This window comes from Malania oleifera, chromosome 4 (genome assembly GCF_029873635.1).
Source record: "Malania oleifera isolate guangnan ecotype guangnan chromosome 4, ASM2987363v1, whole genome shotgun sequence".
In the NCBI taxonomy this organism is placed as follows: domain Eukaryota; kingdom Viridiplantae; phylum Streptophyta; class Magnoliopsida; order Santalales; family Ximeniaceae; genus Malania; species Malania oleifera.
In genome coordinates this window covers 99,639,566-99,652,426 of record NC_080420.1, presented here as the reverse complement: position 1 = coordinate 99,652,426, position 12,861 = coordinate 99,639,566, and the positions used below count along the sequence as shown (strand labels likewise).

At 34.3% G+C, this 12,861-nt stretch overlaps 1 protein-coding gene across 2 annotated transcripts in view; it reads left to right on the top strand.

The window, feature by feature from the left end:
• LOC131153549 (serine/threonine protein phosphatase 2A regulatory subunit B''beta-like) overlaps window positions 1-9,977 on the top strand; it is a 38,450-nt gene extending 28,473 nt beyond the window's left edge. The window contains exons 10-13 of one of the 2 annotated variants that reach the window (XM_058105927.1): window positions 5,111-5,267; window positions 8,310-8,435; window positions 8,623-8,773; window positions 9,410-9,977. In XM_058105927.1, the coding sequence (XP_057961910.1) occupies window positions 5,111-5,267; window positions 8,310-8,435; window positions 8,623-8,763 (424 nt within the window). In that variant the 3' untranslated portion in view covers window positions 8,764-8,773; window positions 9,410-9,977. Of the gene's footprint in view, window positions 1-5,110; window positions 5,268-8,309; window positions 8,436-8,622; window positions 8,774-9,390 lie in introns of both variants that reach the window. The other variant, XM_058105928.1, reaches the window with a different exon arrangement.
• The last annotated feature ends 2,884 nt before the right edge of the window (window positions 9,978-12,861 follow it).

The window sequence follows — 12,861 nt, the reverse complement described above, 5'->3', positions numbered from 1 at the left end:
TAATTGTACTTTTTAAACATCCGAATATATAGATTTCCCCAATTTAGAACCATTGATAAAATGGAATCTTCTCAAACTATCTAGATTGTTCGAGGTCTCAACCATGGCCAATCAGGACCAACAAATTTCTCTGACTGTTCAAAATTTCATCCATGTTTAAATAAGAAAAGGAAACCAGTGGCTCTTAATTTGTGTTTGGAAGCTGGATTTCAGGCCTTGGATTTGAATTTATGTGGATTTGGAAAAGAAAAAAAAAAATACTCTTAACACAATTTCGTACTGCGTCTTACCCAAAACTCACAAACACAGGGTTAGCCAAAAAATGCCCCTCTTATTCAGTAGAATTCTTTAAAAAGCGTCTCTTGATAAATTTGCCCCTCACCTTTTTCTCCATCTCCTTTGTCTTTTATATCAACAAAGAAAAAACTACGTATAATAAGGAGAGAACAAAAAAGGGCATCCCTAGGCCACAAGGCTCTTGACTTTGCAAGGGTAGGGGGAGGGTCATTACAGTATACACATCCTTAGGCTGTTTCCTTTTACTTGAACCCATGACCAACTGTAAGAGAATGCCCTCTAAAGAGAAAATAGAAGGGAAAAAAAAGAGAAGAGAATTATGGAAAATTACTGTAATTCTGCTCTCCAATCTCTTACAAACCCCCAAGAAAAAAACTAAAAAGGAATGGGCCCATATGGAGGCCAACTGTACTCCATCATGTAACAGACTAGGAGAGGATGTGCGATCCTTAAATCTTCTTGTATTCCTTTCAATCCAAAGGGCCCACAAAATAGCAAAATCACACTGCACCATGGGGTTCCTTCATGCTATTGCCAAAGCCCCAAATTTTAGTAAGAAAAAAATTTGTCCGCTGCCCAATGTAGCATGCAAACTTCATGAAAACAAGAAAAAAGAGCACTCCAAAGATGGGTTGCGACCCTGCAATGAAGGAAACGGTGTGCATTTGTATCATTGGACTCACGACACATCTAGCACATATCAGTGCTGAGAGCTTGTAAGCCTTCTAATCTGTAACAAATCATGCATGTTAATCATACTAGGAGTCAATGTATGGATGACAATCCGAATCTTGAAGGGAACCTTAGCCTTTCAAATGATGTCGCTCGAATGGATAAAATTGGGGGAGGGAGATTAAGGAGGTGAAGGAAGAAAGATTTAGTAGTAAGGAGACTTGAAGAATCACAAACCCTCTCATCATCCCTATTGGAAGGAACAAAGTCATCCAAAGCATTAGTAAGGTGGTAAGCTCATCACCTCTCTTTCATTGTGATTCCTTACTCCTCAGAAAAATGGAAATCCCAAGAAAGAGAACACCCCCACCCCCACCACCCAAAACAAAGAAAAAAGAAAGAAAGAAAAAGAAGCGCTCATAGGTGCATTGTGAAGGCTGAAAAGCTGGAACTTGTGTCCTCCCAAAACTGAGCCATGTTTCCATTGCTCACTTTGAAATGGGCGAGGGTAATAAAAAGACAAGCAACTTGGGACACAAAGTTCCAGGGTAGTTTCATAAGAAAACAATGCCAGCTCTTTTAGAATCCCATCCATTTGAATGAACCCCATACTTAATTTCAACACCTTCTGCTGTAGGGAATCAACCTCTTAAGGGGAACCACACTAACCCTCCTTCAAATTTAGGTATATGAACAACCTCCCTCCTAACTAGGTGATCTCTCTTAGTCTTCAAAAACCCGACTGGATTGGTCACACATCATTCTGAGTCCTACCTTAGCTACTCTCTTGGGCATTCTAAAAAGAGAGGAAATAAGTAAGGGCGTTGGTGAGAGCAGCACTAATGAGGATGGTTCATTCCCTAAAGATAAGTATGACCTTATGACCTTTTCCACCCCAGCCTCCTACCGACCCTTCAATCACAGGATCCTGGAAAGGCACAGAATTAGAGTTGCCTTGAAGACTAAGATAGGAGAGGGACCAGTCCGAAAAGGCATTAATCGGGAGTTATGTAAGCTGGACAATCTGATAAGATAATTGACCAAAGGCTCCAGTGAAACCTTTCTTGTTGATGTGATGCAGAGGTTTTGGAAGGAGGAAGAAAGGGTTGTCTTTGCCCTCTCTTGGAATTTGTTGATTGGAAGGAATGCTAGGATTTTTAAATGGAAGAGATAACTTCCTCTCGTCTTCTTTGGGATTGAGTTGTTTTCTTTGTTTCTTTCTACGCTCACTCTTTCTTTTCTTTTCTTTTTTTTTGTTGGGGGGGGGGGGGGGGGGGGCGGGGGGTGAGGAGGTGAGTGGGATTGTTATTGTCTGATCTTCACAGGGATTGGAGGGGGCTTTGTTCTAATTATATTTATTGTTGCTTTTAGGAAGATTACTTATCCTCCCTCTCTTGGTAAGTTGATCTTTAATCCTGAAAAATCTGTTTGAAACTTTTCGACGCAGTAATTGCCTTTTGAATTTCCTAACATTGTCTTGCAAAACGACAGTGTGCAAGAGCATCCCTTGCCAACTGTTAAACCCTTGATCACCCCAAAGCCTTGTGCATGCAAGAGCATCCTACACAAGACATCTGCCACTGGCAAACAAAAATTGGAGATGACATATCCCTTTGCCAAATCCCATGAGAAGCCCTGAATTGCTCTCTGGCTGACCATTGACAATAATAGAAATATTGGTTGAGCTCAAACAAACTCTTTCTCTGGATTCATTGGAGTTTCTGTGAATGCTTGTGAATTGAGTCTTGAGGATGATGCTTCTCTCGGTTCATGCTTGATTTGTCAGGGTTAGTTTGATTGGCTTGCACTTTGATTGCAGTAATAAATAAATGACTAAATAAATGTATCCATCTCTGAATTATTATTTTTGTTAATGTGTGGCTGACGAAGCTCCCAATTGACCTGTGGAGGTTTGCATCAGGATGCAAGGGTCACCATCGATTGTTTGCCTCAAACCCTTGTGCTGTTGCAGAGAAAAACAAGGTGTGGAAGATATGTGATGATTATGAGGAATGGTCAATATGGTTGATGGTCATGGAGGATGACTGCACTCTGGATTTGATCGATCTGGTTATCCTGGAGATGAATGACAATAGAGGTGGGAGAACTATAGTTGCTGATGGAGAGATGAGAGCAAAAAGGAGAGAAAGATCATGGAGAAGAAGGAAAGTGGGAGGAGGAAAGACAATGGTGAAGTAGAGAAGAATGAGGCTCAAAATTGTAAAGAGAAGCTCTTAACAGAGCCCGTTGTCTGATTCAGTCGAAGAGGAATTAAGACGTTTTACATACAAGTATCTTTGCTTCACACGGTTAAAAACCAACTTCTATTGAGACTTTTTGATGTTATTAAGGGGAAACAAACGTCACCAAAATCTTGAGATTAGTAAAAATTTTGTGGAAGATGAGCTCTTAATGATGTAATGGTAAAATGGATTCATGAGTGAGCCTCAAGCAGTTGTGATCATAGTTGAATTAGCTCAGTCCCTTGAATTAATAGCTTCAAATAGTGTTCCCTATTTTTTGTTGTGATTTCTAGACCCATTGTACTATTGTATGACTATATGGGGTTCTGGGATTTTATTTTTTAAGTACATTTATTTATGATATTAGGGATGGATAAAATTCCGAATAATAAATATTTGATTGGAGAATCATCTACTGTTGTCTTAGAAATATAGTCAATATTGAGTTAAGAAAGGAATCAATGTGCTTGGTGTTAGGTTTGGTTTACACTATGTATTGTGAGTACTAAACACATTGCTGTGGTTATATCTATTTTGATAATGTATTCTTCATTTTTTTTTGGTGTGGGGTCGGGGGTATATGTTGTGAATACTTAACCTGATCATAGGTTGTTTTATTTTGAATGTTAGTTAGACTGAATATAATTATTACAGCCAAACCGACCTCTTCTGTGTTGTTAAGGGTTTTCATTGAGGTTCTTTGCCTGTTTAGACAAATGAGTTGGGCTTGGGTTTGTACTTTTCAGCTTGTCCTGAAAGTGGTGCATTTAGGCTGGCCTCCCAAGCTCCTAACCTTGTCTTTGGGAATATGGATTTCAAGTTTTGATTTGCAGTCATGTGGATTTGGACAAAAATGCAAGTCTAAATCATCTTACTTCTGTCGAATTTCATACAAATCCTAATTCAAGCTCAAGCTCCATGCTGCCAAACGTCGCTAAAGGGTTTCGACCTTGTTAGCATTAAATGGTTGAACTTTTTTGAAATGTAAGACAACTTTCTTGATTTTTTTCTTATCATGGCCAGCCAATGTAAAGAGGAACTTCCTTAGACAAATTGTGTCATACCATTATTTTAGGGCATTTTTGGTATCATTTATGTTTTTTATTTTTTTGTTTTTTGTTGCTTTGCAGTGAAAAATTAGGTGTTGACAACAAAGTTTGTGTTGCTAGTTTTTCAGTTTCTATTGTCCTTTTTTAACTCTTTAAGTGACAACAACTAGCAACCTGCTGTACTTCAATATCCAGTATTCACTTTTTGGCTCAGTTCATTGTGTTTACAATTTTTTAATAAATAATTTAAAATAAAAGTGCTTGTGAATTTAAGATAAAGTTAAAATAAAAGTATCCCTAAATTTTCTAAACAAGTGAAAAAAAAATATATCCAAAAAATATTTTTACCCACTTTCAACCATCATGTACAATAGGATGATGCTTGGAGTACTAAAAAGTGAGTTTAGAAAATAATAATTAAGTAAAATCATTATACATTAGTTTAATTTTCTATTATAATGCTTTTTACTGCTTTTTTGCATTCTCATTGTTCAAATCATATTTAGCAACTGTTATTTGATCCATAGACAAAAATAAACATGTGTCGGTTTTAAATTTATTTCTGTTTTGGGAATAGTCTTCTTTTTTTCAATTTTTTAAAAAGAAACTAGTCGCCAATTTTCAGTTTTTAGATTTTGTTTCTAGTTTTTGGTTTTCGGGTATTATTTTCATAATTTTTGGTAGTGATATCAAACAGCCCTGTACTTCATGTTACTCATATACTTGTATAAATAATGGAAGAAACTGAGAACTGATGATGGAATTCATCATGAATATATATGGTCTCTGCAGAATTTTTGCTATGTTATCTGTTGGGTCCCATGCATGACTTTGAAACATCTTCGTCAGGTTCAAATGCATAGATCTGGATGGAAATGGAATTTTGACAAGAAATGAAATGCAATTTTTTTATGAGGAGCAGTTGCATCGAATGGAATGCATGGCTCAAGAGCCTGTGCTCTTTGAAGATATTTTGTGTCAGATAGTTGACATGATCGGACCAGAGGTTAGCCTTGTTTTTTTGGTTTTTTTTGTAATTGCATACCATGTAGGTTTGAAGAAGGTCTGTCTTCTGATTGCCACCGTTAAAAATATTTTCTAAATCTAGGTGACATTCTATAGAATTACTTTTAAATATCAAATTTTAGTATTTTACAGTTACTCCTCAGACATGGCCACTTAGATACTCCATGGTTTTCTCATTGAAATTCTTAAGCAAAATTTATAGTTCAAGAGATAATTTTGTTTATGGTGGATGCATTATATAGGATAATCGTATGTTTCTCAAAGATAATTTATTGAGAGATATAAAAACATTAAACCAAGCTCGAAGTCTCACTAGGTGGTGTTGGCTACATGAATCCTTTTCTGCCAATTTAAACAGTTGTGGCAATATCCTTCAACAATTTAAGGAGTACTAAATCCTTACTATCTCATTCCAAGTTATTTTCGATTTACCCTACCCTTTCTGCTACCATTAACTGTAACTAGCTCACTCCTTTTCACGGGTGTACTATTTGGCTTACGTTGCGGATGCCTAAACCATTTGAGCTGCCCTCCCTTATCTTGTGTTATGTGGCTTATGCCTAACTTATCATGATTCTGTTCATTCCTTAATATCTTTTAATGCTATGCCACTTATCCACATTCTCACTTTGGCAGCTTCTACCTTTTGGATATGTTGTTTATTAGTTGCCCAACATTCTCATCCGTATAGCATAGTTGGTCTTATAGTCGTCTTATAGAACATCCTTTTTTAATTTTTAGTGTATTCACAATCATCTAACCCACCCTGCATTCACTCTATGTAGAACATCTTCTTTGATTTCTCCTTAAACTTGCATAACAGATCCAAGGTTTTGAAATCCTGCTCTGGTTTTAATTTCTTGACCATTAGTTTAATATTTTCTCTGATGATCTTACTATCATTGAAATTAAATTTCATATATTTTATCTTATTTTTTATTTATCTTAAAACCTCTAAATTCTAAAGCTTCTCTCCATAATTCTATCTTAGATTCTACTCCAGCCCTAGTTTCATCAATCAAGACAACCTCATTTTGGATATGCTAGTACGTTCATGCATCAGCATTGCAAAAAAAAAAAAAAAAAAGACTCAAAGCAGATCCTTGATGTACATCTAGTGTGATTGGAAAATCCTCAAACTTTTCACTTGCAATCCTAGGGCTAGTCATTACTCTATTGTACATATCCTTAGCGACATCAATATACCTACTTCATACTCCCCTTTCTTCTAGAACCTGCCATAGAACATCCCTAGAACCCTATTATTGGCTGAGTCTCTCAATTAAAACCATATGCAAGTCCCTTTTCTTTTTTCCCTAAACTTTTCCATTAATCTTCTTAAAAAGATATATAGATTTTGTGGTTGATCTTTCGAGCATAAAACCAAATTAATTTTCTAAGACCCTCATTTCGACCTTAGTCAGTGTTCAATTACCCTTTCTCATAGTTTCATTGTATGACTCACAAGTTTAATTCCACAATAGTTATTATAATTTTGAATATATCCTTTATTCTTATATATAGGTATGGAAGTTTTTTTCCTCCATATTGGCATGGAAGTGTTTTCCCTCCATATTGGCATGGAAGTGTTTTTCCTCCATTTTTTTTGCATTTTCTTAGTCTAATAATTTTATTACATAAATTTTGTGAATCATATAATTCCATTATCACCTAGCCTCCTAGGCATTTCCAAACTTCGATTGGGATGCCATGGTCCTATAGCTTTTTTCTTAAATCTTTTTTAATGCAAACTTCTTTAACTCTAATTTTACAAATAAATCTCAAAATTTTAGGGCCGATTTAGTTGTGGAAAATAGTTTCATTTTCCATTTTAATTTTCCAAAAAATTACAAAAAAAAAAGAAGTTAATTTTTCATCTTTACAACATTTAACTGAAATAAAAAAAAAATAACAATAAACAGTTTTGGCACTATTTGCTTGTGGAAATAATTTTACTTTCCATTTTTAATGTTTCAAATAATTACAAAAAAGCCTCACCATTTTGAAAATTTCCAAATTTATATAGAGAAGTTGGAAATTTTCTTTTCATTATATTTTTAGATTTCTAACTTGTACTTTGTGATGGGAGCATGGAATTTGAATCTTAGACTTTAATTTGTGTGGATTATATATAAAGTTTCTTCTAAATTCATATAAATCTGAATTCAAGTCACAAAATCCGATTCCAAATATTACCTTGTATAAAATTTGAAAAATTAGAAAATAAGTTGTCTTTTTTGTGTTTATTTTGAAATCTAGAAATAAAAAATAAAAAATAAAAAATTGTTTTCACAGTTAAATGAGGTCTTTATTTTCTACCTTCGTAATACGAATCTTCAAAAATTTAAAAATAAGCTACAGTTTTTGTAGTTCTTTGGAAAACTAAAAATTGGAAAATAGAAAATATTTTCGACAACTAAAGGGGCCCTTAGCTTTTTCCTCCTTGTCTATTGTAAGTTTTTAGCCTTTTACTTGGTTTTCATTAAATAGCTTATTAAAATAACTTCGTCATCTTTCCTTTATATCTTTTTCTTTTACCAAGATACTGTCGTCCTTCTTTATGCATTTTACATTTTCTAAGTCCTTATTCTTTCTTTCTCTAGCCCTAGCAAGTTTAAATATGCCTTTTTTTTTCCTTCTTTTGTATCTAATCTAGCAAATTAATTATTATATGTTCTATTGAGCTTTACTAAGCATGTAATGATGAGAATTTAATTTTTGAACAATTCCTTCTTCAACTGCTAAGATAGACTTCTTTGGCTTTTGCTGAAAGGTAGCATTTTGCTTCCCACCCCTAATCCCCCTCAACAACAACAGCAACAATAAATCTCTATAGAGTTTGCTTAAAATGAGCACAAGGTTTCAATTAACATTAACATGCCCTGTGATCTCCAAATATATAGGGGCCATTAGAAGCCATTTTCTTTATTGTGTGCTCAAAACCACAATTTGTTAATGGCGAATATTTCAATATGGTTAATGTATATTTTTTTTCCATCTTATTTTTATTTTTTGCTGGCAGGATGAGAGCTACATCACACTACGCGATTTGAGAGGCAGCAAACTTTCAGGGAATGTTTTCAACATCCTTTTTAACCTTAATAAATTCATGGCCTTTGAAACGCGGGATCCGTTTCTTATTCGCCAGGTATATCATGCATTTAATTTTTATTCTTAGCACTGCTTGATTCATAATTTTTTTTTTTCTAATAATAAAACCGTTGTTTCATCTTGAGTTACCAGAATTAGTTGATGTTACATTTAGTAGAAATTACTTTACCAGTGTATAGCTTTTACTGTTGTTAACATCCTCGGTGACATTATGATGTGAACAGGAGCGTGAGAATCCTACCTTAACAGAGTGGGATCGTTTTGCCCATCGAGAATATATTAGGCTTTCAATGGAAGAGGATGTTGAGGATGCTTCCAATGGAAGTGCTGAAGTTTGGGATGAATCACTTGAAGCTCCCTTTTGAGTTGATATAGGTAACTTGCTTAAAATGGTACCTTATGAACATAGTACTGTACTCAAAAACGTATTTTAAAGCATACCAGAGTCCACCAATGAAAAGGTGGAAGGGAAATGGAAAAGAAGGTTGGGGGGTGCGGAGGTGGTTGGTTTGGTCGGGGGATGGATGATGTTTCAGTGGCAGTGCAAATTCTTTGTTGAATCTGCGTGGCATATGGTTCAGAAATATCCCTCTTTATTTTTGGCCTAACCAAACGAAACTGTACCCAGTGATTGGCAACGTTGGTACTGGTCTTTGTACTGATGCAAAGAATGCTATTCAAGTGGAAGCGTAAACATCCACACACATGGTTCTTGTTACTGAAATGTGAAGAACCATGATCCCTGCAGGCCACCCCCTATAATATATGTGCACTGGCAATGTGTGTAACTGGTCAGTGGGTTTAAATCTCATCCCTTTACCCAGTTGCTGGAAAAGGATGACTGCGGCACCTCCAATTTGCCTCTCTGCACCCCCTTGTAATAATATATATATATATATATATATATATATATATAAATCTCTGGAATTTTTTTGAAGTGTTGGTACACGTGCACGCACATACATTTGCATACCTTCACTCTATTGCTTTAGTTCTTGTCTTCAACTACAGATACATGTGGAAGATCCTCGGGCTCCTTTCTTCGGACCAACCATCAGCCTGTAAATTGCCGTTGCTTCTGGACATCCCTTGAATATGTGTAGCACACGGTGCACCTCGAACCTCATCAGAGATAAATCCTGAGCTTGGCCTTTTGTGTCGTGAACGTTTTTGAGTGCTCCCAATGAGATTGCTTTGCTCCAAGTTACGGTGGAACCCTTGGTTTAAGAATACAAAAGACCTTCCTGAAGAGGAATACGTGCAGACGTGCGAGGGTTGTTGATTCACCTCCAGGTAACAGTTGATCAGGATGTCTGGTACTTTTTGTCTTTTATTTGTAAGATAAAAATTGTCAGCTTTTTATTCTTTTCTTCTCTTAAATATTTGTTCCCTTTTTTATCACCTTCATCTGAATGGCAATCTGTTGGCAGGCATGTCTTTTTTCTCACCCCCCCTCCCTCTTTCTTAGGTTGTCTCATGTTTGGCTATTTTTCATTTTTTGGCAGTCTGATGTTTTGTTATTTTTCCATATTCTGGATTTATTATGCTGTGAAGGAAAAGCTATATTTTTTATTCTTAATTCCTGCGAGGACTGTGTTTTACTCTTTCTAGGGGATAAGGTTTTCTTTCCAAATAGTCTCCCCCAAACCCTCCCTAAAATATGCCCACTTCAGCTATTGTCAAGTTCATGTCGGCCCGAGTCCGCCCAGTCTTGGTTTATGACATGTTTCACATCTGTTTTCTTTTTTGTGATGGTTAGTGTAAACATAATTACACTCTGCCCCAACCTTTTTCACTTCTTAATCTTAATGATTGAACAAATTTTATTACGTTAGATTTTCCTTCTCGACTCTTTTAAGATTTTATTTGTATCTTTTTTTTTCTTTTATGCTTTCAGTTTTCTAGTACTCGGGTTTTGTATCAAGCTTTTCATTGATTCAAGGATATTTTAATTTATGAAGATATTGTTAACGTTCGCCAAATTTGAGTTTTCATTTGTTATTGCAAAAATCATTTTAAATTAAGTACCACATATTCTCTCTTAGTTTTAAGATGTAGAAAAAACACTTTGAAGGAAGGCATCTTTGCATTTGACATGACCTTGTAATATAGCTGAAAAATCATCAAAATTATCAAAGCATTGTTTGAACACTAAATCATCTAATCTGAGCACAAAATTGTCTTTAACTAGACTTATTTATTTACCAAAATTATTAACCATTTATAACATTTTCTTATTTACAAAAAAATTATATATAAATTAAAGAAACTGAAAGATGTTAATGTTCTACTGAAATGGTATTCCTTGGATTGGCTTCAAGGATTTGTAGGATATGTTTTGTTGAAGCTACAATTTGGGGTGGCAGCCTGTAATTTTAATTTGCGAGTAGTTGTAATTTGTGAGTAGCTGTACCAGTGAACACTCCCAAGAGAGTGAGCATTACACTGAACTCTTTTTGGTTATGAAGCTTTATTTTTTAGTAGCACATGCAAATTTTGAACCTAGAATTGTACAGTATCAATATTATGCGGTGCTTTAGCCATTCGAGTATTACGGAGTAATTTAATTAAATTAAATTTTTCTGACGAGGGGTGAAGACAATTTCAAAGAACATTTTTATGCTATTGAGTTCAAGAGTTTAAGCATCAACTCTCAAGTTTGTGTGGCTAAGATGCATGATATAGTTCTTCAAATAATAAGAATTGCAAATTTTTTTATGCTAGTGCTCAATAACTATTTTATAACAAAATGATGAATTCCATGCGTTAATATTATTTTTTTTTTTTTTAAAAAAAATTTCAACAGTGCTTGTGATACTAATGTCAACTAAAACCTTTTCTAATTAAATTAAATTTAAGCACGTCCTAATTTTCTTAATCTAAACAAGACTTTCACTAATCGTGAGTACTACTTGACAATATATCGCGACAATCCAAATTAGATTAGAAGCAGAAGAATATACTACATTTTGACTATCATGTGAGGGATCCATGTATTAGCTAGTGTCTTCAATTTAAATCTTCGAGGTACAAAATTGCTAGATGCTTAAGAATGTTTAAAATGATCATGATGAGCATGCCATTTTTAAAATAATTGTAATAATAATGAAATCACGATAAATAAATAAAAGTTGACTATTAGCTTTTGAAAGCATCGTAATCTTTTACTTTTAAAAGCTTTATTGAGACCCTAAATGCTAGCTTGTTTAGGTTTTTAAAAGTTGATAAACCTACTCATACGAATCATCCCACCTGCAAACGTATCAACAATATTTGGTATTAGTCGAGGGTTTGAACCTTGTATCTACTTAACAAGAGGAGTCTATAATATTTGGTTTGCATATGCAATAGGATTAGGAAAGAAACAAAATGAGAATTTGAATGGTTAATTAGAATGTGTCTTAATTTAATTAGAGAGGGTTTTAGTTGGCATATTGTTGTACCAAATATTAAATCAAGATGAGCCTAACAAGTCGCAGAGAAGGGCAAAGTGTAAATAGGAAAAAATAAGGTGTATAAGGAGTAGTAAGATAATGACAAGGAGAAATTAATAATAAAATCTAATTTGTATTAGGGTTATAAAAGGGCCCAAGAAGTGGCTTCCATTTGCTCTCTCCCTCTCTCCAAGAGTGATGAGCTTTAGAGGTTGAATGCTTCTACAACTATTGAAACATGAACTAATAAAGCTATGTTTGGTTTTTTAAATTGAACATAGTTCAATTATGATTCATGTAGGTTTGTGTCTATTTTCATAGTGTTTCCAACATTCTAGATAGTATTATCAAAGACATCTTTCACCAGTTTCAAAGACTCTTCTAATGTAGATATTGCATACCTAATAAAAATGTGATCTTTCACAAACATGAAATATGGTTCACGACAACATGGATGTCTTCAAAGAGTTTGGATATGAAACAAAAAAATTTATTTTTTCATATTAACATACTCGTAGCATTTTATCTTGAAGTGTTTTGAACCTTATTTGCATAGTGAAAAAACGAAAAACGAATATTAAAAAACTAAAAATTTAGCATTTTTGAAGTGCTAAAGAGTTCATCCTTTTTTCAACATGCATTTACGCGATAACCATGCATAGCCCCATTATTTTCCAAAAGATTGGGAGAACTTTTGCATGGTGTATGCAAATCACATAAATTTAATTTTATGATGGAAACTAAAAATTATCTTGCAATTGGAAAAATCAAATTTTGATTTGAAAATAGTTTTGAAGATTTTTTGAATGAAGAAACTATGCTAGCTTTGAGATGTTATTTTCAACTATTAGAAACTTGAACCCCACTCAATTTTATACATTTTAAGATCGATATGTTGCAACTACTTCAAATTTAAAATGGTTGGACTAAGGTAACTCTGGTTATGCTATATAAGTATTATAATTATGACACTGCCCTTATAGTTTATTTGGGATTGGATATTATTGAATAAATAGATGATCATAGACT